Source organism: Phoenix dactylifera, chromosome 8 (assembly GCF_009389715.1).
Source record: "Phoenix dactylifera cultivar Barhee BC4 chromosome 8, palm_55x_up_171113_PBpolish2nd_filt_p, whole genome shotgun sequence".
Lineage (NCBI taxonomy): Eukaryota > Viridiplantae > Streptophyta > Magnoliopsida > Arecales > Arecaceae > Phoenix > Phoenix dactylifera.
This window is the reverse complement of record NC_052399.1, coordinates 18,219,609-18,242,190: the sequence shown is the minus strand read 5'-3', so window position 1 is coordinate 18,242,190 and position 22,582 is coordinate 18,219,609. Positions and strand designations below refer to the sequence as shown.

The 22,582-nt window shown below is 38.6% G+C and overlaps 1 protein-coding gene across 1 annotated transcript; it reads right to left on the bottom strand.

Annotated features, from left to right (window-relative positions):
- Positions 1–5,681: 5,681 nt before the first annotated feature.
- On the bottom strand, positions 5,682–7,597 carry LOC103703033 (ethylene-responsive transcription factor CRF1-like). The gene is made up of 2 exons (XM_008785732.3): positions 7,344–7,597; positions 5,682–7,000 (listed from the first exon to the last, which is right to left on the bottom strand). The coding sequence occupies exon 2, from the start codon at positions 6,963–6,965 to the stop codon at positions 5,913–5,915; it is 1,053 nt and encodes a 350-aa protein (XP_008783954.2). The 5' UTR covers positions 6,966–7,000; positions 7,344–7,597; the 3' UTR covers positions 5,682–5,912.
- Between the last annotated feature and the right edge of the window lie 14,985 nt (positions 7,598–22,582).

The following is a 22,582-nucleotide window of genomic DNA, read 5'->3' as shown; positions in this document are numbered from 1 at the left end:
AGCAATTTCTTAGTGCTAATGAGTGAATAATTCAAAATAGCAATCACTTAGCTCCAAAAGAATGGCATAATTAGACAAAAAGCCAACATGATTAACTCACCAGGACCACCTATCAACTTAAACTATATCCGCAGTGATTAGCTAGCTTATGTGCCCTTGTCATTGGCCAACTTCCTCTTTGAATTCGTGCTTCATCTTTTTAAATATACAAATGTGATCTCATTAACTTCGTTTTGCAGGGAACTATATGTTAGTATAATTTTAGGAATCACGTAACAATCTTTATCATCCTATAATATTTTTCTTTGTTAGCGTCATCCTATATCAATCAACATTATTTTTCTTTCTTAGCATTATCTTATTAGAGTAATTTTAGGAATTACATAATAACTTGTATCAATGAGTATTATTTTTCTTTATTAATATGATTATATATCAGCCTATCTTTTTTTTTTTTTTAGGAGTCTGTACACGACTATATAAAACCTTTGAGATGTACTGAATATGCCAAAATAGAAATAAAATCACTTTTTTCTCTCTTTTTCTCTTGTTTTTCTTTTCTTCTCCAAATATTTTAACATGGTATCGAGCCACCAATCACCTAATCTGCTGCCGCCATCTCTTCCGCCTTTGTTGTGACCGTTGTTGCCATGTCTAGAAACTTTGAAGAGCTCCATTGTCGATCTATCGATCTCTATTTTCAGGTGAATCAACATCCAAAGATTCTTATTTTTTGGTGGATCCACAAATCCTCTATTTACTAATGAATAACATTCGAAGATCCCATATTTCTTAGTAGATCTTCATATCCTCTATTTTTGGTAGATTAACATTTGAAAATCCTTTATTTTCTAATAGATCTACAGCTCCTCTCCGCCACTTTTTTCCTCAACTTCAGATCTTCGGTTGTCTCTCCTTACCATCGCTCGACCCCTTTCTCTCTATCTCTAGTTTCATTTGCTACCTCCGACTCCTTCACCATCCAATTCAAGGTTTCTTACTCCTTTTTCATGGTGCCTCCATCTACGAGGACCGTCGACTTTTAATTAATTTCTCTTTGAGCTCTATCCTCGCTGCAACTGTCATCTTCTATGTGTTTTCTTGCTACTACATTATCGACAAAGCAATCAACCACATCGGCAGACATGTTAGTCTGTCACGTCAGTCAGACGTATCGGCAGACACGGCAGTCTACTATGTTAGTCAGTCGTGTCAGTGAACGCATTAGTCTGCCGCATCAGTTAGCTTTCTGATCTGCCACATTAGTTTTTAAGCTGCTATATTAACTTTTGTTCTACCATATCAAAATATATATTATCACATTAGCTTGGCATACCAGTCTGCCGTATTAAATTCTGAGTTGCTATGTGAACTCTTAATTTACTACATTAGTTTCTAAGCTGCTATAACATCTCGTGTTCAGCCACATCATGCTCTGTGCTGCCATATCAGCTCTCAATATAACACTACACCAGCCTCTAAGCTGCTATATCAGTTTCTAGTCTATCACATCAGCTTTTGAACTACTAATTCAGCTCTTGATCTAGTACGTCAATTTCTAGGTGCATTTGTGATCTAATTTTCAAACTCTAGATGGCACCTATAGTACCATCTTAAGTTTGAGGAGGGATGTTAGTATAACTTTAGGAATCACATAACAAACTCCATCAACCCATAATATTTTTTTTTTGTTAGCGTAATCCTGTATCGATAAATATTATTTTTCTTTGTTATCATAATATTGTTAAAATGATTTTCTTTATTAGTATGATTCTATATCAGCTTATATTATTTTTCTTATATGGAGTCTCTACACGAGTATATATAACCCCTGAGATATACCGAATGTACTGGGATAAAGAAATCAAATCACTTTTTTCTTTTTTTTCTCTTGTTTTTCTTTTCTTTTGTAAATATTTTAATACTATGAAAATAAAATTCTTGGGTTGCACGATCAGAATTTTAACTTCAGTAGATGTTCTCTGTGTGTCAAATAAAAGAAAATGTTGAATGGAAAGCAAATGTTTTCTATAAACAACTTTATGATCAATACCAAATTCTGATTGATAATTCAAGTTGGACTCTTGCAGTCTTTATGTCATAGACAAAGTCATGCCGGAGACAACCAATTCAAGCATGTACATTCATTTTACCAACCAAAGGACCTTCTCATTAATCAATAACTCAAGAATAGCATAAATGAGACCGAACCTATATAATTCAGCAATAACATTTTTATTTTTACTTTTATCTTCTTTTGATGTACATATGGGAGGTCCCATCATCCTACTAAGTTTATGCGGACCCTGTCCTCATGACATTTAGCTGGCCTATATTACTAGCAACAAATAAATGGACTTTTTCCTAATTTTCAAGTGAGGATCTTTATTAGACTATTAATTCAGGTCATGATATGATTGGTATGAATTTTCACCTCATGGTCCTATACTTTATTACATTGATAAGCATGGAATTTTATTACATTATGGAATTTTATCTTCTGCAAATCATGTTTGAAGGAATAAGCAACGGCCTGACTCATGAGAAGCCCGCTTGCTATAATCAATTATTAGTTGGATCAGATTCAACGTAAATTTAAAATAAAAACTTCTTAGATGGGTCCATTTCATTCTATGCTAAAGTTATTAGATAAATTCATCCTGCAAGGTTGATTTGATCCACATGATAACTTCTCCACTATTAGTATCGTTCTGTACGATGCACTAGCGTGCTACAAAAGCTTAGGAGCTTTCCGAGGAATACCAGCACTCATCTTTCGGTTCTTAGCGACCCACACCAAGCAGTGACACAAACGCCGGTCACCACCTTATTATGTACGGAGCTGCTTAAAATAACTTCACTGAGACACAGCGTGCATGAACACAAGGTACAAATGCCATTTAATAAAGAAACTTTGCTCAGGACCAAAAAGCACCGAACTATTAGGGCATGACTTTGCATCAATTAAACAAACTGTAGAAATTAGATAAAAAATGCAAAAGAAGAGGTAAAGGATGTGAAAGATAAAAAATAATGCAGTAATCCCTTCAATATTGTTTAGCTACAGAACAATTTTGTTGCGTTCTAAAGCTGCATTTCGAGTCGTTCGGTTAGAATCATGTTACTGAACTATGTTTCAATTGAACTTAACAGATAAACAGAGACAAAATCACCATCATTTCACCACATTGATCCGGGAACATATTAAGTCCTTTGTTTGACTAGCGTTGCCTCATTGCGACGCTTCCATTAGGTAACCTCTTATGAGAAACATGATCGCTGTTGTTGGAAATATATAGACATAATTATCCATGCAGACCTATGATCACTTGTATAGGAAACACTCAGAAATATTTGTCCTATCCAATGTGTTCAAATGATGCAAAAGGATAGCTTGAAGTATGCACAACTATGGCCACCTTATCCTTAACCAAGACAATTGTTTCTAATGGGAAGGAGTGGAAGCAGTCAGATGCCCAAACCCTGCCTTAGCCTCTGAATGACATAATCATTGCTAAGAAAAGATTGAACATTGTAATCATGGGGAAAGAACCAAATGTCACAAACAATGTGCTACTCGATATTGAGGTGAAGCTAAAATGCGGAAGTTATTTACGAAAGGGTTAATGTGTATGCAATGAAAATGGACCAAAATTAATAATGAATGGTTGTGAAATGACTACATCACCAAATATGGAGGAGACAAATAGTAAGAGGTCTTGTTGGCAAAACTACACAATCCCACTTTGTTTCTTGATTTGATGTAAAAACATCCGAAAGTATTTTAGGCAACCTCAATCTAAGCGTCTGTTCTTTGATGGGTTAATATTATGAAAAAAATGGTCAACTTTTTTATTGGTCAACTTATCCATATTCTCGTACTTTTTTAGATGAATAAGTTATTTTTCTATAGATAACACTTACTCATGAACTACCTAGGAGGTAGGTAAATCATTTTTCTATCAGTCAAAAAAATAACCTTTTTATTTTATTTTTAAAGTACCCCGAATTTTATTATTATTATAATAATATAATAGTGATATATTATATTATTATAATATAATACAATATAAATATAACAATATTACAATATAATCTAATATATTATCATAATATAATTTATCATATTTTTATTGTAATATAATATTATAATGTTATCATGATGTCATATAGTATATAACGACATATTATATTATATTATATTATTGTACTATATATAATAATATTTATATAATAAAAGGTATTATAGAAAATATGGATAGTTCTTATCAACTTATTTGAAAAAATATTAATGCAAAAAAATATAAATAACAAATTTCAAAGTCATCCTGCAATGCAGAAAAGAACATAAATATATTATTTTTTTGTCGAAATATAGCCTGAAAAACACTTATTTAGAAAAATATAAATCTCTGAATAAGTTCTTTACTACCCTCCAAAGAACCGGCCCTAAGCGGTCTTACTCGAATTCATGTGGATGCATACGGCATGCCAAATCGACTATCAATGCTGTAGTTGATGTCTTGTATAGAGATTGATGCAATGCGGGTCCACAAAGGCTCGTGTACTTTAGGTTCTAGTTTTGCCATGCCCAAGACTAGGTTGACCATGGTTATTTCCAATTTCACTGCTACGTGTAATCTTGCTAAAGTTAAATGAGAAAGGAGAATATTTGAACCCTAGCTTCTTTCTCACAAATCCACCATTAGACCTTCCATGGGATGCTTTCAAATTTGTACAAATAAATGTATGAAAGAGTTCAGAATGCTCGGCATGAGACATCACGAAAAAATATCAGCTTTTTTTTTTCTTTTTGCGCGAAAGTTACAACCCAAACCCGACCGGCATCATCCTAGATCTGTTGCTCCGCTTCCAGCTTGATCAACTTACTTTCCTCAAAAATGGGACCTTAACTATTGAAACGCGTGGGTGATGCCTCGCAGATATTTCCACACACCATGGATGCAAAAGTTCCCTCCAAGAGAATAGACAGAGAGGGGAGGCTATCTGTTTTAAAAAACACAACAAAGACAAAGGCATATGAATCTATCTAATTTGGCAATTAGCAAGGGGATTTTTTTGAGCCGAACTTCCCCACGGTCACTTGGATTAGTAAAAAAAATAAAAAAATGAAGTCCTCCAAAGGAAAATTTTGCAGGCCATAACATGCGCCCCGCCCAATTCATGTCCTCTGAACAATTCCCGAGAAAAATAACAGCCAAAGCCAGCTTTTGTCGCGATAACCCGAGAGAAACCCCACCTCTTCTTTTCCTAACCTTCTTTTTCTTCTTTTTTTTTCGCCCAGGCTAGCCAGGTTACTGGGCCTAAAAACTGAATGGCCCATTTCTACCTTATCAGTCTACAAATATCAGCCCAAAATTATACTTTTCGTTTCACTTTTTCCGGATACAGGATACAAAGAACTTAAACCGAGAAGAGCAAATCACGGTCTCTCGTTGAAAACAGAAGATAGAGAGGCAAAATAGTCGTGAGACCCTCGAAATGTGGCCACGTGTTCACTAACAACCCGCCCTTGATGCCATGTATGCACCTCGTCCGGCGCCACGTGTCCGGTTTGTTAACTAGGAACAACCAAAAATCTCTAATTTTTTTAAAAAAATAATGTCCGGGATCTTATTGTGACGGTATAACGCATGATTTAAAATTTTGCTTTGGATTTCGTGATCGAAAGGAAGAGATTCGGTCCATTCCATCTGCTGTTTATTCAAGAAAATCGATCCGGCGGGCCTCCATTTTCGTTCGGTCTTAAAAAAAATGAACACGAAATTAACAAAAAAAATTAAAAAAAAATCGCGTCCTCTCCCTGCCATTACAAAATCGGCCGATTAATCGGCGTCCGGCGAACAAATTGCCGGATATAATCTCCCTCACAGTCCCACTTTCAAAACTTTCTAAATGGCTGGGAGAGGATCGATCGGGAATAAATCGCCGATGTCTTGAAAGAAATCGTCTTCCAGCGATGCTGTTAAGCCCAGGTTTAGACCAGAGCCGAGCATGACATCGTTAAAGTTGTTGGCGAAGAAGCTGATCTCCGTGGAATCCTCGAAAATCCTCGGCTCCGACATGCTGAAGTCGAGGAAGTCGTTGTAGAGCGGCACCTTCTCGAATGGCATAAAGTCCCGAAACTCGTCCGGTAAGCCGATACTGGCGGTGAGCACACCGCCCTTCTCGTCCGACACTTCAGTCGGCGTCGGCTGCCGGTCCTGTGGCTTCTCCACCTCCGGTTTCTCAGATGCGGTGGAAGAGAACCCCCGAAGGACAGAGGTGGGGGAGGAGAGGTTGTGAGACTCATCGCCGGAATCGTACCCGCCGGAGATGGAGGTGAGATTGCCATCAGAGAGGTTCTTCGCCGGAGGAGAAGGTTGGGCCGGTGCGGCGGCAACCGGGCGGGTGGAGAAATTGGTGGTGGCGTCGGGGCCGCGGAGCTGGATGGCGGCGGAGTCGTAGACCTTGGCAGCCTCCTCGGCGGTGTCGTACGTGCCGAGCCACAGACGGATGCGACGCCCCGGGTCGCGGATCTCCGCGGCATACTTCCCCCACGGCCGCCGCCTGACGCCACGGAACTTCGGGACCGCCGGGGAGCCCGTTCTGCCGGCAGCGGCCGCAGCGGCCGGTTTCTGCTTCTTTCCGCCTGCCTTCACGCTTTTCCCCTTGTCGCCGGTTGAACCGGCACCGGCGGCGCCTCTGGTGGGATGGTCCTGCAACCTGATCACCTGGACGTAGCGCTTCACACGGCGGCGGAAGTAACAGCCCTCTTCTTCGTCACCGGAGGAGTCGGTGGCGTCGTAGTCGTCGCAAAAGATCCGAACCGTCCGCGGGCCAGCCGCCGGCCTGTTTGGTTCGTCGGAGCTGCATCTCGACCGCTGCCCCTGCCTTAAAAACGGCTTCGGAATCACGTCGACTTGCTCGCTTCTCTTGACCGTCGACCAGCACATCCCGTCCATTGCTCCTATTCCACTGCTCGCATTTGCTATTCGAACTGGAACACAAAAACAAATCAGAAATCTTTTCAAAAAAACAAATCCTTTTGTTTCTTTTTTTACTGAAGCTCATAAAAGAAAGCATCAATGGTAGAGCAAGGATTCCCCGCGAATAAACCGGTTAAAATTAATAAAAGTCGCGATTTGAAATTTCCGGAAAAATCTAGGTGTTAAGAGAGCAAATGAATACGGCTTAAATGCCTAACAAGATAGATGGACTACAGATCACACACAACCTCCGCGGAAAGGGATAGATAAAGAGAAGTCGGAGAGTGGCGGAGAGAAGGGAAAGAGGAGAAATTTCCAGGAAAGCAGAGGCGCAAAAGAAAATTAAGTTGTTACCTCAATAGGGGAGACAAACAGCTGCCCGTTATGGCTGCGAGATCACCGTAGTACTCTTTCCCCGCAGGAACAGAAGCAGCGGACTTCCACTCTAGACAACCTCTGCAATCCGTATAGGAGAAGGAAAAAAGAAAAAGAGCGAAGAAGGGGGAAAGAGGAACGGAGAGAGATTAGAAAGAGAGAGGGGGTGAAGAAAAGAGCTCAAGAGAGCACAGCGTTGAGAGAGAAGGGGGTGGAGAGTGTGTTTGCTTTATGCTGGGGACACCGAGAATTGCTATTTTATAGGATCCCAAACAGCCGAAATCGGAAATCCCGGCCCCCGGCGAACTTTTATTTTATTTCCCATTTTATTTTACACCGGTTTCTTTTTCCAATTCTGCCCCTCGCTCTCTTTTTTCCCTGACATTTTGGTATATTTCCATTTAATAATTTTTGATTTAGCTTGGCTGTCGCCGTGCGGGGCGAGGATATTCCGGCATCCACGGGGGCCGGCGGTCGCCGTTGGCGTCACGCGCCCCGAGCCGCCGCATCCGGATGGTAAGGCATCGTGAGCTGACAGCTGGCACCGGTCCCCCGGGTTTGACCGGTGAGGTGGGATTTGGATGCTTAGTCGGACTGGGAGTGTGGTCACGTGTTGTCCTGCAAGCTATACGATTATTTTTTTTTTTTAAGGAAACTGGAGGCTAAGAAGACAAGAACTCCCGGTTTGAAGAAAATGTTAAAACGTTGGGATACGGTGCATCTCCCCGGGCTCCTAACCGTGTTGTGGAGGGCATTGGGGTAATTTGGCTTGAACGTTACCGTAAGCGGTTCAGGCGCTAAGATATCAGAGAAATTAAAATGGTGGTGATAATCCAGCGTGACAGGATTGAACCTTGTATGGAATTTTTTATTAAATTTGGCAAATAAATTTCATTGGCAGCCACCTGATATGCCATCCTGGCTTCCCTTGCCAAGAAAAAAAATTGGGTACCCAAAAAAAAAAAAAATCCATCCGGGCAGACGCGACACCTTAGATGTATACCTGCCATAGATCTATGCTAGCTTTTTTTTTAGAGATACTAATTATTGATTAGATCATATCCACCACTGAGATTATAGGTCAGTGCAACCGCGAAGCAATATACACAAATGCATGTGTATTACGTGCTTTTCCATTTTATTTAGTTCTATACATGTGGCTCCACAGTTAGACTAGTCCACTAATTGAGCAGTAGACTTGATTCAACCAATAAGCACTCCTTTAGAGCTAATGGTTGGATCGGGTTGACCTAAGAGGCTGATGGACCTCATGAAGGAGTTGCTTTCTGCGAATATTCATTAAATAGATTCATGAAAATTTAATGACTGATTCAGACTATAATAATAAAAAAAATTGTCAATCGATTTTTTTTGAAAAAAAATGTGGAAAATTTATAATGAATGGTCAAAAAGTGAAGGCTAGGGATATAACGGATCTGGCTAGACCATCTCATCTCAGACTAAGTCCTCCAAAATTTGATTGGTAATATAATCCATCTAAATAACTTGATTCTTGAATGACTTGGCATAATTTACATAATGCAATTCTTAGAATTCATATATGATTTGATGAGATTATTAAAACACCTAGGCCCCGAAAACAATTCACTCGAGTTAGGTCTAATTCCCAAATGATAGGTCACCTTCCTTGAATGATGCTCGGCAATTGTATCGCAATTTAGAAGTTAAGATCTTTCCAGTGCTTCAGGTACTATAGATATATTAAGTGAAACCCTTGGTTGTTGATACAAATAAATTTCGCTAATTAACAATGGGTGTGTAAACAGATGATGAGATCAGTTTAGAAGATGCCTTGCTCTGTTCAATCGACCATAAGACCCCGCTTATATAGCTTGCGATGGCCGCACGACAACGATGGTTGTACCTACAATCATGTGCATACGGATGGTTTAAATTTAATACATCACACGTCAAAGAAATCAGAGCCATTGGCAAGATTGGCTGACATTGATATTTGAGTTATTATTGTTGGGCTGACCAGCCCATGATCTTCTGAACTATGAGCCTGCAACTTGATATCGTTACCACTAGCTTTCTTGGCAAGGGCATTTTCATCCAGCCAATCTGGCCAAATGTGGGCTCAATGAGGAAAATATTTATAAAAATCTTGGCCAGAAACGGTGGATCTAGAGAACTAATAAGCCATGAGCACATTCACTGTTTTGCTGGTAATTTACATAATTTAAATAATTAATGGGCAGCCACCCCGGGAGAGTGGGCCCGGGCTACGACAGGACGGGCCCAAGAACGACCGTAGGTTTGTTCGGTTGCGTGAGATGTAAGCCGAGCCGGGAAAATGACATTCTCTCGGGTGGCGAATGAAACAAGGAGAGCCGCCCGGCCTTCGTTTTCTCTTCTCCGCGCGCTCGGGGGTCGCCCCTCCCTGGAGTCCTCGTGGCACGGAACGGGTTCCTTCTTTCGCGAAAGAGGGATTCGCCTTCCTTCGCGCGTGAATCCACCGTTTGGATCACCCACCGCACGTCTCAAAGTGCTCCAAGGCCCACATTTATCAATCAACGTAAATCTCAAAGCAATCAATAGATGATCCAATTTTATGTAAAAAAAAAAAGAATCATTCTTTCACTTAAATGGTACAACCCCAAGAGTCGTGACACTCAATGATTGAATGTCATTTGCTCTTAGAATTTTTTTAAAAAAAACAGTTCATTGAAAGTGGCACTAAAGTATTAAAATCAGCATTACTTTTGCTGTTGCTAAGATTTTTGTCCAATTTAAGCACCAAGCTGAGGAGATCACTGGAGGAGTCGGCTTGAGGGCTACTACATGCCTCCAGATGAAAAGAATGGAGAAGACCATGCTTAGATGATGGCTCTGACGCCGTATGCAACATAAAACAACATAAATAAAGAAAGTCCACTTGTCGGAGAGTATCCGATAGAGGATCTTCCAATACCTAGATCAGATTTAGTTTTTAGCGAACAATGGAGGTATTATGAGAATAGAATGGCATTGTAATGGGGTTGAAAGGGCACTTAGAAAATTTACCCTGAGGGTCCTCCAGTTTGGTTTATATAGACGACAAATGACACTCATTATTGAGCAAATCAGGCATATGCGCGGGCTATTTTAGTAATAGATTGCACATCTCGCCTAAGAATCATGCCTGCACGTCTTGCTTGCACATCTCATCTACGAGGATCGTTTGTAAATCGTGAGATTAAAGAAACTATTCACAATCGTGACCAAGCTACTGCTAGCTCGAGGAAGAGTTTAAAATTTGAAGAACTCTCCACGTCCACGTGCTTTTAAGGTCGGCCGTATAGCATGCTCTTATTGATCGATTTGTAGCTACGTGGCGAACTTCTATTAGTCGGTATGCTACATCGGCTATATTTAGCTTTGAGGCATTCTATTTCATGTTTACCTATTCAAAGACATGACAAGAAATAACAAGTAACATTATTGGATTTTTTTTACTGGAAAAGAGTACTTTCTGTTAAGGTTCATTTGCCAAAGTCGTAATATTATTGAAATTTTTCTTATTGGTTGCTGGTTCTAATTGTGATCTTTATGGTAATTCTAATTGTAGTAGAAACAATCAGCTTTATAAGTACATGTAAGTGGTTGGTCTACAAAAAGGGCAAAACGGCAGAGCTGCCTTGGTTTTAAGAGGAATGGATCTTTTCTTAGAATTGAATATCTTGCATTGTATCCTCTACTTATGATGTGTGGCCTTTGAGTCATGAGGGGAAGAAAATAGATTTGTGAGGTTTACAAGAAGATAGTTGAAACTAGGTGTAATAGTTCCTTCCTTTTGAGTTTTGTAAATTTTTCATAAAAAACTCATTTCATTATCTCTCTCCAAGTTTACCATCCTCAATTTTATTCTTCTCGTAATCCTTTTCCATATGATTATTAGTGCTTGTTCATGGCAATCCTAGCATATTCCACAAGTGAACATGCCGTTCTATATACTATCAAATAATGCTTAGATTTTTCTATACTTCATAAGCGTTCTTATCGGCATTTTGTGAGATTACACGTTCTTGATTTTTTAAATGGTTTTGGAGAGACATGTTAGCACAATGAATTTTTTTTCTTCTTCCAAATAAATGATGTTTTTGTTTTTTTAAGTAGGTTTTCATTAAATGGTGACAACCATATGATGTTTTATATGTTCAGCTCAATCAAAAAATGGCACATAACATAGTATTCCTTGAATAAGATTGTGATGTATAGTGATCTTAAAACACAAAAAATTGCTGATACTTTCATTATTTTTCTTTTTTCCAACCAAGCAAGCTTTGATTTAGATCTTCCATTTTTAAATTCAACTTCATATTTCTTGTATGAGGGAGGACATCCATGGCTAACAATGTAATATATTGATTAGAAGTCGTGCTAATAAAGTATCCAACAACATTTGCCATGTATCCAAGCTAAAAAATAAATAAATTATTATCTAGATCTAGTGGACCGCGATGAGAGGGGGGCCGATGATGGAGAGCTCGAACTATCGGCTACTTTAGTCAAGATCGGAGAGGGAGTGCAGCATACAACTGCTACCGGAGTCCTCATTGGGTAGCCGCACTCTGACTTAAAATAGCACAAATGAAGAAGTCATCTGACTGGAGCATATTTGGCGGAAAACCCTCCAATGCCTAAGTCAGGATAGTGCTTAAGAAATAGAAGGATGTTCTCTCACAGTCTGTTAGGGCATCTCTTGCACTTACCTCCTGTGTTCCCCTCTTTTTTGATCGTAAGGATGGAAGAGCTTATCTACCACCGAAGAATTAGAGCACACCGATCAAAAATGACTGGCATGAGTACAACCTAGGTATCACGCATTAATATCTCACGCGGATGACGTTTTGCCTGTCACATCGGTAATATTTCAGTGATAACTGGGCTCCAGCTAGGATACGACCAATCATAGGAAGCTCATAATATGTGAATTCAGTCGGGTAGTGTTGGGCTCGCTAAGTGGCCGTTTCTGATCAACTACGTGCTGGCATCGTGGTAAATTCTGATTGGTTGGTTCTTTTTGTCAGTTTTGGCCGACTTGGATGTGCATCAAATATTAATTAATAGAGAAATGCTGCGTACTAAAGGGAATAACAAAACGAACATTTGTCATTTAGTGCTTCTAGATATTTCAACGATGATTGATCTCAAACGTCACACCCATGGTCTACCAATTAAATTTCATTAAATTCCTTCCGTTTTTATAAATGATCAATAACTCTCAATATAAAATTAAAACTCATGGTCATGTCCCAGCTACATGCATCAACAACATTTTGGATATACTCTTCATCGGACTCCTAATCACCGCTCTTCACTAGGTCTCATAGCTCTAGATATATCTAGCTCATACACTTGATGCCAATTAGAGGGGTTCATTCAAATTCAAAAAATATATAAACAACTAGCAATTTGAAGTTAAAGAGAGATATGCCAATCATTAGAGGCTTCTCAAACCTGAAAAAAAAAATGCAATTCATGGGAGGTAGTAGCAAGATGCTGTTACACAGATTGTATTTAAAAAACTTTATTCTTGGCAGCATTACTAGCTCGAAGGTGTGTGTCTGTGTGTCCATGCACGGTTTTTCTAGCTGAAGGTTATTTCCCTCAATATTAATTAATTTTGCAAGTAGGTTAGGACGTAACATTACAGAAGGATTTCTTGGTAATTTGGAACACAGCATATGGGCAAACCATAGGATTTCTTAGCTCATTGCCCAATGGAGCTTGAGTCGGTGGATTACAACAAAGATGATAAAACCTAAGATATATCGAATCATTTCGTGCACCTCGGTGTTCAGTTTTCAGTCATTTTGAAGTATATACTGTTATATAACGGTTAGGGATTGGCAAAACACTTCAGGTTAGAGAACTGTATAGGAAAAGGGAAGGTACGTACTACTCCAAAAGTTATATTATCTTGATATTGGAAAAATATGAAAACTAACACCAAAAGACTGGAGAGAGATCAGTAGAATTGGAGGTCCTACTCCATTCCATTAGATGTAATCATATATATGACTCGAGTCTTCAACTCGTGGAGAATTGTGCATACGGAAATGGGGTTATAGTATTTAGATTACAATTGGTTGGACGGTGAAGCATGGACAGCCAAGGATCAAAAAATGGGACACCAAGGACCGTCGCAATATAAAACGAAGATGCCGAGGCACGGCGATGCAAAAGACCAGGCGGCACAACGGACAGGCCGGGGAAAAATCGCCAAATTCGACAAAATCGGCGGTTTTGGTCGAACCCCACGAAACCGCGGCCATGTCCCGTGGCTCCGAGCGCGACAATCCCGTAAAACACCCTCCTTTTGGCCTTTTATTTTAAGCCCGTTCATAGCGAGTCCCCAAGAGCCGCATTAAGGATAAGTCAATGGTGCATCGAGCCCTAGATGTTCTTGTTCAACTAGCCAACAAACCTCAGTCTTGGTTTCTCTTATAATAATCTGGTACTTATTTATAAAGGTGACAATTTATGATCCGACCCATTAATTCAACCCACGAACAATCTGCTTTAAGGATGTTTGGAATTGACATAAATAGGTTTACACCGTCAACTTGTCTAAAACTGTTTATTAAATGGGTTGGGTTCAGATTTAAACCTTTGAGCCATTTAACCTGTTTTGACCCAATTAATAATTAGGTCGGATTATGATCCAACCCCGCTTAACCTGTTTAATCTATTTGTGCTTAACATGTTTCTGACATGTTTAACCCGACCCGCTTAACATGTTTAACCTGTTTAAATCTATTTACCCTGCTAAAAATCCGTCTAACCTATTCAACCTTTTTAATAAATAGGTTATATGAGTCGGGTCGGATTACCTGTTTAACAAATAAGTTAGATTCAAATTTAAATTTTTAGCCTATTTAATAAATAGGTCGGATTTGGGTTAATGAATGTTTGACCCGACCTCCATCCAACTTGACCCATATCTGATCCAACTTAACTCGATTGCCATCCCTACTTATTGGTATTCAATTTGTACGACCAAGAAGAGATCACCATTCACATGAGAGTGTGTGTCATCCCGCTTCACTCCATTGATAATCCAAGGAAGCCCAAGCTCATAGCTCATCATTGAGTTTGAATTATGGTTGGTGTCATTTCTTTTAATCCTACACTACAGGAAAAATTATCTTCTTTGTTTGAGTGATGAACCTTGGACCATGTAAGAGCGTAAAGGGAGTTAAAAAAGTTGAAAATGTACTTATTACAGAATCATATATATAGATCTCAATTAACTAATGTGGCTTTGATGGACATTCCAAGTTGGTTTAAAAGAAAATCAACTGAGAAAGTGATGGATCTATCTGATTGCTTACACACCAACAGATCATATAATTTGAAAATCTCTAATTTATGCATTTAATAATCAATATATATATATATATATATATATATATATATATATAATTTAGACATCCTATTTTTTGGCAATTTGATGCATAAGTTAGAAATCTTCAAATCATATAATCTCTAGTGTGAAAATAATTTAGAGGTAGTAGATCACATCCAACAACTCTAATTATTGATGTGATACCTTCATTATCCAATGTAGATCTATAACCAGAGGAGATTTACTTGAATATAGCTAAATTCCGCTTCATGCATGTGTATATATAATTTTTTTTTTCCTAATCAATTTTTTTTAGTAATGCTAGCACCATATAGGGCCAAACCTACTTAAGAAAGATTGACCAGCTAGGCGAAACCATTAAAAGCACCCTAAGATATATTTTTATATATTCATCGAAACATTATTAATACTTAGGTTTCTGTGCACTCAGCAAACAGTAACAGTGTTTACAATTCTCAAGAAACCCAATCATCCTTGCCCTTATATGTTGTTATACCAATCGTTTGGGTTTGACGTATGCGAATAACACCTAGAGAATACATTTGTATAAGAAAAATTAAATGGCAAAAGAAGCAAGTTACAATGTAGTGTGATTGGAGTTCGTGCTCTTCCTTCCTTGTGAAACAAAATATAACCAAACTTATGTCAGGTATGGTAACACAATAATCGATAGCAAACTAGAGTATTTAGCTCGTAGTTCTACACTGTCAATCATAATTTACATCATTAAAAATATCTAGAAATTAAATACTATATATAGGTAATTTTTAAGTGATGCATCATGCGAATACAAAAATTAATGATTCTCACTTTTTAGTGTGCAAAATATATGATAAAATTTAAATTGAGAATCCATCTTATCAATCTTCTTCTAGACATGTTAAATCATATATCGATAAAAAATCAATAGATCACAACATTTAGATCACACCAAAACATAGTCTCATAGCATTTCAATTCTTTATTTTTTGCACTTATTTGATGCACCGACTATAAATTATCAAAATTTATTATTTTTTTTATTTTTAGAATTTTTTGCAATATACATTATGGTTGATGATGTGAATATTTAATTTAAAGGTCTCACAATTGATATACAATCGAGAGGAGTTGACGCGGAGCAAAGTCCCCTATATTTAAGCTTGTTATATCTCTCCTATTTTTGCGGTTTGCATCATTTAGAAAAATATATGAACTTATATTTGGATGGAAAGAGTACGGACGGCCAAGGCCGACCACCTTTGATGTCTCTTCTCAGATTAATGTTGATAGGCGACAATACTTCTTCCAGGGGACGGTCATGAATGAATTTTAGGTGGTGGCGGCTACTGGCTGGCATGGAACGATCACATCTTCCAGAGAAGAGCCATGCCGATAGTTTCTTTTCAGAAGACAAAAGATAGGCTTCAGCTGGTCCCTGAGGTCAAGTTGATGTGGTAGCAACTGGCTAGTTACACACGTACGTGGTTAAGCATGCATTATCTTGGGAGATATGACCCTACACGTGTGCACAGAGATGGAACCTTTTTTGTTTATATTAAAAAAAAAGAGTTGTAGAAATTGTCTCATCCGTCTCTACGTAAATGTGCAGCTATCTAAAATTTATTCTTATTCATTTTCATAAGATATGGTGATAACCATGGTTGAACAAGCTTATGTCCATAAAAAATTCAAAATACTCCATTAATGATTTTGCAAGGAAAGAGATGGCTGATATATGATTGTCTATGCGATGGCATACGAGGCAAGACTCAAACAAGAGAATTTCCATAGTTAGCTGCAACAAAATCAAAATGAAATGCATAGAGAAGTTAAGCACTGTTAAATGTTGTGACCGATATATACTGCAGCCAAGAAAAGGAAGTTGGAAATTTATTTGTGTATTTCATTTCATCATCTCCATGAAATGGAAATATGGACTTGCCCTCTCTCTCTCGGTCGATCATGGCATGGTATCTGGGGAAATGGATAATAATAGAAAGGCAAATATGTATGTTTATAATTTATGGATAGCGAGATTCCAACTATTTATTCAATAAATAAAGTCCTATCCTTGTGCCTGACTCTCTTAAAACAAAACATATTAAAGAAATACAATGGATGATAAGGACGAGTGCTTGTGAAATATTGAAAATAAATTTATAAATTTATAAGATATAATGTGGATATTATCTATGTAGGGATTATTTTGTAAGCTACGAGTCTACTAATTACAAAGTTGCAAACCAAGACATGCCTCTTTCATGCATGGCATGGTGAGAATGGACCAAAATATTTGATTGCTCCTGTAATTTAAGTAAAGTTTGCAAGACCGATTATCTGCAGACAATTCTTCAATAGAATTTGAAATTTAGATTTGTTTTATATTTTTTAGATCAGATGAGACAAATTTTGGTACCAAAATCACTTAAACCAAATCTTATGGAGGACAAACGAAGTGTACTGCTTAGAAAACACAAAGTTCTGCTTAGAAGTATCTAAGCTAAGGTTTCTAGTCCACCGTTCGCGTTATATCACATGCCGCTTTCGGTAGGATGAAAGATGGACATGACTCCTAGGACTGTTACGTTGGGAAACGATTAAGAGGCATCGGATTCTCTCTCTTTCTCATTCCTTTATCCCTTTTGATCTTCTTTTAACTTGGTGGTCTCTTGACCCCTTTTTGGTTATTGTATTGTGTTCTCATGAAATGGTAGTGACTTGAAACACCTTTGCCCCTAAAAAGGCAAAAAAAAAGAAGCATCAAACTTAGATGCCTCAATGGCATTCCTGTTTAGGTCATTCACCTTGGTTTTATTTGCAGTTAATGAGTTTCTGTTTGTGATAAAATATTATTGTTTAGCACGGAAACAAGACATGATAAGAAATACTTAAAAGTTTTAGAAGAGCTAAAAAAACATCTTTTATATGCCATTTATAAAATAAAAAAAAAATTAGAAGAAACCATTCAATTAAAACAATGGCGTTAGTTTCTTCAAAGCTATTAAGCTATCTTCATCTATTCCTTCATCTTTTATTTCGACTCGATTTTTTCTCTTGTTCAAATTACGGGAACATAAAAAATGGGTTATGGCAGTTAATCAGTGGTTAACTATCTTTCGATCGATCATTTTCTCCAACAAAAATACTTTTCTAACTCAAATATCTCGCTCAAAAATTACTCAGCTGTGTTGTATTCTCCTTGCTCCATTTGAATCAACAAGGTGAAGCAAAACAAACGGTAAAAAGAACAGTTTGAGAGAGTTTTTTTTGCTGCTCTCCTCAGCTACCGCAACCATGTGATGGGCGAAGTACAGGCACGGGAGGGATTCATAAAAAAACTTTAAGTACACCATATTTATTTATATTATCTGAAGACAAATAAAGAATGGGAGGCTAAGCAAGCACGACACCGGAAGGTGAGAGAGTTATTCCGAGACCCCCGAAGGCAGCCGAGAATGGTGAGCGACCGAGCCTGTGGGTCCCGCCGACACCCACACCTTCCCCCCGGCATTAATGAGGGCAGGTAGCTGCCGGCGCCGGTTGCGGCCTGGCCTCCTCCACCTCCGGTCCTCACTCTCGGATGGCCACGTGTCGGTCTCCGGCGAGGCTCCCTGTCCCCCCAGCGTGGGCGCGATGTGGCGTCACGGTTTCCAAGAGGCCGTGGACTAGATTCTGTCGTCCAACGCGTCCTTGGCTTTTTATGGAAGGAGACCGAACGGCAGCCACATTTTTACCCACCCTCATGCAGTGCTTGCCGTAAATAACCTTCCCTGCCGACGTGTACGGATTAAATTGGTGAAAATGGGTCCCATGGTTGCGTCGAAGCACGTCATCATGAATCATGGTTGGAAGCAAATGCAATTAGGGTGGTCCCAAAACCTGGCCGCTTGAAATTTCCATGTCTGAGGTTCCGTAAGGATCTTGCTTGGCGTCATACTTGGGGTTTTTTTTGGCAGTTTAGCAAATGTTGGAGGCTGGTGGATTATATATATAACTTACTGATTATCATGAAAAAGGCTCCAATCAAAAGAAGAGCAACTCTTTTCTTCCGGAGTTTATTGGCCATCAAATCTAGGAGGAGGAGCATAAAATTGCTGGTGTTTGAATAGGATGTCTATAATCGATTCATGATGCATAGACACCAGAGTCACATCCATTCTCCTATTGTGTCAGGTGGCTCCATTCCTTCTTGACTCCACGGCAGGCCTAAGTTAGCAAGCTAAGTTTTTAGGATAGCCTTGGAAGGGAAACAGTACCAATTAATCAGTATAGTTGAGGAATTATATCCTACACCACAGGTGCTGTACTATATAGCGGTGCATCCTGCTCATTTCTATGGATCACCTGACAAATGAAGCTCACAAGAACGAACATCTGTGTAGAATATAATATTTTTGAAAGTTATTTTACTATATCATACTTCATTTGACAAGAATCCAACTGATTGTGTGGGAATCTCTTGTCCAAGGAAGAAGGGTGGATCTCAGTTATAGAACCACATTCTTTGACCGATGTGACCTCCCAATCCACCAAAGCTGATCCCAAGAGTAAGGCCACTTTACTACTATTATTATTTAGCAAACAAGAACAAAGCCTGTTCTTTTAGTTTTGAAGACTCCGTAACTTCACCATAAAAAAAAAAAAAAAAAAAAAGGTAAGAGACTTCCATAGTTGAAACATAGAGACTTCCATGTTTTGCTTTGAATATATAGGGCATGAGCCTCGGTATGCACATACATACATACATACATACATACCAAAACAAATTGGTAAGAGATTTAAAATTATATATAAATATTCGAGTTTTTTAATTGCTAGGAATGATTGGCCATGTACAATTTAAATAGGAAAAAGAAATTGAGGTATGCGGTGTCTTTACAAAACAAACAAAAGAACTGGCTTGGAGTTCGAGAGTCGGCTGGACCAATTCCAATGATATACGAAGAGACCAAGCAAGATCACAACGTGCGGCACACTAACTCTCCTCAGTCTACATGCGAGCTTTTCTAATGAAGCCAGGAAAAAAAACCTGCACCCCAGACAAGCCCAGCTAAACCATGGGCCCCTCCCACGTGTGGTCCAGACAGTGGCCACATCATCATCCACTGGGATCCTTAGTGGGGGGGAGTTCAGCTTTGTGGCTCCAATTCATTACAAGACAAAGCCCCATTGTCCCACAGGCGCATGGGTGGTGACTATATTTTAAAGGGTTCATGGACCGGGTTTTCAGGGTTTGGTTCGCCCACTCGCGTGCACGACCCCATGGCCTTTCTTCCCTCTAGTATTTTCGAGTAGTTTAGAGTTTGAGCCAAATGCTCGTATGGACTCGTTGAAATAGAGCGTTAAAAATAATACAGGACATGGGTCTAGTTCTTTTAAATACAACAACTCAAGACTGTCCTTGAAAGCCAGATTTATTCTGGGAGCAAAAAGGTGTTTAGGAGGCAGATAAGACAGGTTATATAGAGACATCACTCTTCGTCCGCCTTAGTTGCCGGAGGGGCACCAATAAGTTTATTTATGAAGTGGGTATCTTGATCCTTTTTTTGGTTTTACCACTGGAAGTGGGTATCTTAGTGACTTTGGCCGGATTAGAATAATCTGACATAGATTAGGTTCGGTTGGCTTAAATTATAGTGTAGATTTATAATTCGAATCATATTAAGATGCAAACGAACAAGGAGTACTCAGACCTCACACTAGGCTGGTGCGAATTATTGGGTTCATATGGTTGAGTTAGAGTTAAGTAAGTTTGGATGGATGATCAGGTTCGGTCGAGAACATGTAATTTTGGGTGCACGCAAGTATGACAAGAAATTAAATCGAGTTCGAGGAAAGCAAGTTCTTCCAAGGAAGTTTCAGTTTTTAGCCTATCTTATTGCAGAAAATGAGCATCTGAATTGCGATAAAAAATAATAATAATAATACTAGAGAAACCACCAGGAAACATTGTTAAATTTAAAAAGAATGAGAAATAAAGAAACTATCAAAATCCGGTGGCTCCATGAATTCATCAGGAATTTAATGCGTTTATTTATCAAAATTCACCTGGCAAATATAGAACATTAAGGTATTGGGGATCACCCAAGTGGCGAGATCATATCACCTTTTTTTCTTTTCTTTTCTTTTCATTTTTGCTCCACGTTAGAAAGGTTAGTAGCCTGAACCATCTAATACTGTACATGTAAGCTTAAATATCTCTAGCAATGTCAGCTACTTTAGTATCAGTATCAGCGAGATCCTGGCACATAATAGGCGAAGTGCGACTTGACCTGGATATATAACCGTGCAATAATTGCACGCAACTCAAAGAGATTAACCGATGCCCAAGATGTTGAACCCAAAGCCACCACTAGTAATTTAGCTGGCGTGTGCCATGTGTTAGAATAATTTCAAAATATGGGCTTTCACTGATTGCATATTTTTTGTTTTATAAAATGAATTAGACTTATGGCTCATAATGGTACTATGGTTAAATCCAATATGATGTGTGATTATTTTGTTTTATAGACTTTGGTGCATCTTGGATGTATATGATTGAGTCCTATTTGTTGCGATAATTTTGATATGTAGGCCAGTAAACCCAATTAGAATTTGGAGCCCTTAATAGGAAGGCTCCTTTATGTTTTCTATATAAAGGTTAGGTCCCCTCTCCTTTCCAATATGGTTCATAGCTTGTCCCATTGACGGCTATCTTTTGTGAGGAGCAAAGAAGGGAAGATCCAGTTTCTATTATTCCAAGTTATTGAAAAATCGTATTCAACATATCTTCCGCAGATATATCTCTTAAACTTGAATACAGTATTATTGTAATTCTAAATCTTAGCATGTTATTATTTAAGTTAACAAAAGCCACCACCAATAATTTAGCTAGCATGTGCCATGTAGAGAACTCTTTCCTAGATGTAGAGGCGTGCATGAATTTGACTTGTCCACAGTTTGAGAGTTGCATTGCTCAAATCCAGGGACATAAACTATGAACTGCGCCTAATCCCTCAAAAACTTATAAGGGATGGATAAAAAATTAGAAAAATCTCTCTCTCGATCGAGAGAATGAGAGAGCGTACAAGTCGTGTATGTATTGCTGAGTCATAAATTCCTCTCTATTGTTATTAAAACGATTACTCATCTATTTTGAGATATTTCATTTGCAGAATAATTCACCAATAACTCTGCAGAAGTCATATTCATTCACAATCATGGGATACGCATGGATTCATGTTTCATTCACAACGCATGCACAAGTTCGCCACCAATGCTACCAGCACAGAAAGAAATAAATAGATTAATCTCTTGCAGAATATTGGGAACATAGTTCTCCAAAGATGAGATCTAAGAGCTCCAATCAATGCTTTTCCTTGCCAATAATCAGCTGCGGAATTGACTTTTTGCAAGTTTAGGACAACGGATCCACGAAATTTTTGTAACTTATTTAGCTAATGCTTAAGGGTTGTTGGTTGCCATCTCTCCGAGCTCGCTGAACGGCAAATTCTTTTTTCATCCCATTGCTCGTCTTCTTGCATCTTTCTGCCTTTTGAATTTGACTTCTCCCAACCTTTGGAGAAATTTTTTTCGCATTTTCCATAAATTCCTTGCGTCGCCCCTGGCAGAGTTAATCGCAATTGTCAGAACCGAAACGACTTCAAGTTGGTCTCAACGTGGAAACCGGAAATCAACTGCCGAAGTCTCTGCCATCTTGGAACAAGCCAAAGTAAACTCAGCTCGTCTTGGACCACAGTGCCTACCTAGTCTTCCAAATAGAAGATTTTTGATGATCATGCCAGAGTAGTGGATGATCAATCATGCAGCGGAGTCAAACATATAATCTTGGGATTTATGTACTCGTACATGAACCTTAACA